The 4433-nt window shown below is 25.9% G+C and overlaps 1 protein-coding gene across 1 annotated transcript in view; it reads left to right on the forward strand.

The window, feature by feature from the left end:
• The first annotated feature begins 3999 nt into the window (after positions 1 to 3999).
• Positions 4000 to 4433, forward strand: part of LOC102599962 (gamma aminobutyrate transaminase 1, mitochondrial) — a 7733-nt gene continuing 7299 nt past the window's right edge. The window contains exon 1 of the mRNA XM_006357812.2: positions 4000 to 4230. Coding sequence (XP_006357874.1) covers positions 4174 to 4230 — 57 coding nt within the window. The 5' untranslated portion in view covers positions 4000 to 4173. The remainder of the gene's footprint in view (positions 4231 to 4433) is intronic.

The following is a 4433-nucleotide window of genomic DNA, read 5'->3' on the forward strand; positions in this document are numbered from 1 at the left end:
AAATATCAAAATTATTCCATAAAAGACAAGAAGGCAGGTTGTTCTCCTGCCTGCATGAGTTATTTAACTCATATATTTATTATTATTAGTAGATATAGTAGAAAGTTTGCTATTTTTCTATTTATTAGACGTGTAGTTTATCTTTTTAGCTATGTATATCCATATTTATATTATAATATTAAGCAATAGTTTTATATTTGTGATGTTACGTTCAGATACTATTTTCAAGCCCCACTTTCCACAATTAAAGTATATCAATTATATATCATGATAAATTATTTGTGCGTACTCCAATAAAAGGCTATATAATTAGGATTGATGGATGTGACACAATTATTATCAGTTGTTAAATAACATCTTTGAAATAGTGTTCAGATATTTTTTTTATGTATTGCAAAATGAGAAAACAAAACAAAATTGGCAAATCTGTGAGACATTTTACCAAACATGCAAGGGACATTTTAGCGCTAACTTTGCAAATTTTGGCTACTTTTAATAGTTCTTGGCAATTGGATCCTGAGTCGGATCCAGAAATGAGTGTTAGGGTTAGGTCCTGAATTCGAAGTTGTGTCCCATGTCGAATGTCGGGGTTGGATCCCGATTCACTTGGGTCGGTATAGAGTCCTGGATCAGTCATTGGGGTCAGATATCGATATATAGGTTAGGATTGGTTATAGTTTGAATGTTGGATTTCGAATAGGGAGTCAAATTTTGGATCAAGAATTAAGTGTCGTGTTTGGGTCCCAAATTGATCATTGAGATCAAACTTCGGTGTCATTTTTCGATTCAAAAGCCGACTCCTGAATCGGATCTCAATTCGGGTGTCTGAGTGGAATTTCGATTCAAATGTCGGGGTTAGGTCCCAAATCGAAAGTCGGATCTCGGAGCAGGTGCCAGGTCAAATATAGTTTTATGGTACAATAAAACTAAATAAAGTATTTTCAACATTTTTTATCAAAAAAAGATTATAATATTTTTTCCGTTAATTCTAGTGTAAAGTACTATTTACTTAAAATATGAATAAATATAGATTAATATGTATTTATACAATCTATTTGTTACTAAATTCATTTTTATTCGTATGAAACATGGACGAATTAAATTATTACATTAATTCACTTTCAAACTCATTTAAATTTGACCAAATCCGCTCATTTGCTATCCCTGTTACACCCAAAGGATGATTTGCAATAAGTTTGATTATTATCCATATTAATTTATTTTATTGAAAATTCACAAGCTAAAATTATGGATCATGTATTTTTGTACAATTTTGCTGGAGTATGGTCCATGAGAGTTTTCAAATTTGAGTTTGCCGTTGACTCTAATTATTGTTCACAAATTTAATTCTTGTTTGAGAATTTTTTTTAGAAAACAAAAGATTTTGGTGGGCCAATAAGAAATTATTTCCTTCTTTTGTTTTCATTTTCAATCGTCTCGTTTGTCAAATTAAGTTGGCGCTTTGCTTAAAATATCTGTTTGACTATGAAATTTAATCAATTTATAAGAAAAATTACACTTTCATTTAGATAATTTAAATATTAAAAATAAAATTATATATTTAAATAAAATATTAAAACTCAAATTTTCAATTTTAAATTTAATATTTATAGCCAAACAGAAAAAGTGTCCACTATTTCTTTTCCATAATAATTTTCCTACCTGTCGGCATTAATCATACCCAAGAAATGACATGAGTTGATGATAGTCTTTTATTTCCACAATTTTGGGCAAATCAAATGTATCTAATATTATAGTCAAATAATTAACCTATTAAATATTCCCTCCGTTCTAAGTGTTTCCTTTTAATAATTTTTTTAAAAATCCAAAATAAGGGTATCTTACTATCTTAAGAATTTAAGACGAAAATTAACAAGTTTATCTGGTAAGTAATGTTTTTACACTCCATCTTTTTAATAATGTTTATGTTTTAAGAGACATTTATTAGATAAGAATAATTTAATAAATTACATATTTTATTTATTAATTTTTTAATAAAAGTAATTTTAATAAGATGAATTATTTTAAAACGAAAATAATATTTTTCTTCAACCACATTGTACACCTAGTAATTCATTGTCCATATCTGAAAGGAGAAAAGGGAGAAAATACACTTGTATTACCTTGACTTTTCCACTTTTTGCTTAGTCACAAACATAATATTCCATTTTTATTGACCAAAAAACTTATTTCAATTGTATGTTGTAATTTTATTTAGCACTACGTTTCAGTAAGAAATGAATATTATTAAAATATGTAATCTTAAATATATGATACGTGGTTATATATATTTTTTTAAATTATAAGTTTAAGCCTATCATAACATTTGTTTGTTTTTAAAGTATTATCATATGTAAAATAAAAAGTTATGGGAGAAAAAAAGTATCGACAACAATAATTTTATCATAGGATGCTCATCAAGTCATCACGTTTGTATTGATTTATTAAGTGCCTCTACATTTAATATTGATTAACTCGATAATATTTTTTATTTTATTTCTTCAAAAATTACAAGACACTTTTATTGATTATGAATCTACTATCAAAAATTTATTTTATAATCTTCATACTTAATTTGTGTTTTTGAATAATCTCAAATTTAAATTGGAGATGTGCTAGTTTATTTTAAACAATTAAGAAAACAAGATCACATAAAATGAACAACGTGAATGCTATTTATTTTTGAAAAGTAAGAGTTTTAATTCCTCTGTCACTTACTTTTATTTATCTACTGTGAATTTTGTAGGTTCATTAAAAAATAATAATTAATATAAATATTTTATCATAATACTCATAATAAATATTAGATCTTAAAAATAAATAATTAGTATAAAAAATAAATTGTGATTTTTTAATATGCTAAAATAACAAATTGGGAGTAAACTTTATTTTTAAAATAGTAAACAAGTACTCTCTCTGTTCCCATTTAATTGTCACCATTTTTGATTTTACGTCTCTTAAGAAACTAGGTAAGTTTATCATTATATCCTTATTAAGTAATCTCTTAAAAGTAAAGTTTTCAATAAATGAATATGAATTAATTTATTTTGCTTATTAATTTGACCAATGAATATGGATTATTACTTAATTTTTCTATGACGGTCAAAAACATACTTTCAAGATTAATAACTCTCAAGAGTAAAACAAAAAGAATAATATCACTCGTGCATTGGTTTTCAACTACTTTGTTAATATATTTTAAAGTAGTTTATAGTTTTCAATATTTAGATATATTACTTTAAATTTGGGCTTGTAAATTTTTGTCATAGTTTTCAGATTCGAAGTTAACAATATACTTTGTCAATATTTAGTTTGATCGTAGTCTTTAATCTTATAAAATTTAACACAATGAACATTGATATTTCAATTAAAGTATTTTGTACTCATGTGAATTTTACCGTCTTTTTGAAGACTTTTATTCATTTAATGATTTTAAAGTATAACTTATCACATGTAAGTGAAAATATATTTCATCTCTATTTCAATCACCTTATAATTGTAAAAAAAACAAAAAAATTTAAATTTTTTTCGAAAGAACGATTAAAGCCGAAACCAAAAAACCCAACTTTATATAATTTGAATTGGTTTTTAAATGATTTAATTTTTTTAATGAAAAATAAAGTAACTTTTTTTCTTTCTTTTTTCTGATGGGGTAATCAGAGCCTATTCATGACGATAAAATCTACGTATTCAAATTGGTAACCCCAAATTCAATGCAGCATAACTTTCTCCCAAAATTAGCACAACCTTACGTGCGTTCAAATTAAGTGTTTTACGTTTTTTTTAAGTTTGTAATATTTAGTAATTTTTTTTAACTTATATAGTTATACGTAAATATGTTATTAATTTAAAAATAAAAAAACATTATTTTATTTTATACCTAATTAAATTTGAATTGGAAGAGGAATCCAAATCAAATTATGACACTTGAATGGGTACGGAGGAAGTTAGTAGTGCTTTTTATATGACTTATTCGTGATTATTAAAACTGATAAGATGTGGTGTCATCACTGAGTTGGAGTCCGTCTAATTTTTTTTTTTCTCTCTCTTGCCTGGCGTCTTTTGTTTTTCTCTATATATATTGCACCTTCATCTTTTTTTCTTTTGCATGTTTTATTTTTACGATATTTGATTTGCAATTTAGCAACGAATTGATTCGAAGGATCATATCAAATGGCTAAGATTTCTCGTCTTATTGGATCCACCGTCAAAGCAGCTATCACCGCCCAGGTTTTGTTTCTTTTTCTATTTACCTTCTTTGTTGAATCTCACTTTTTTGCTTCTCCTTTTTGTTTCTATGGGTTCTTTTTGTTTTGTGTTGAAGGTGGTGCTACCTTTTTTCTTTATCTTTTTCTAGGGGTTGTTTGGTAGGTTCAGATATTAAATTCTGCATAGTTATTGAAGAGTTTTATATATATATATATATATATATA

The sequence above is a fragment of the Solanum tuberosum genome, unplaced genomic scaffold (genome assembly GCF_000226075.1).
Source record: "Solanum tuberosum cultivar DM 1-3 516 R44 unplaced genomic scaffold, SolTub_3.0 scf00250, whole genome shotgun sequence".
Lineage (NCBI taxonomy): Eukaryota > Viridiplantae > Streptophyta > Magnoliopsida > Solanales > Solanaceae > Solanum > Solanum tuberosum.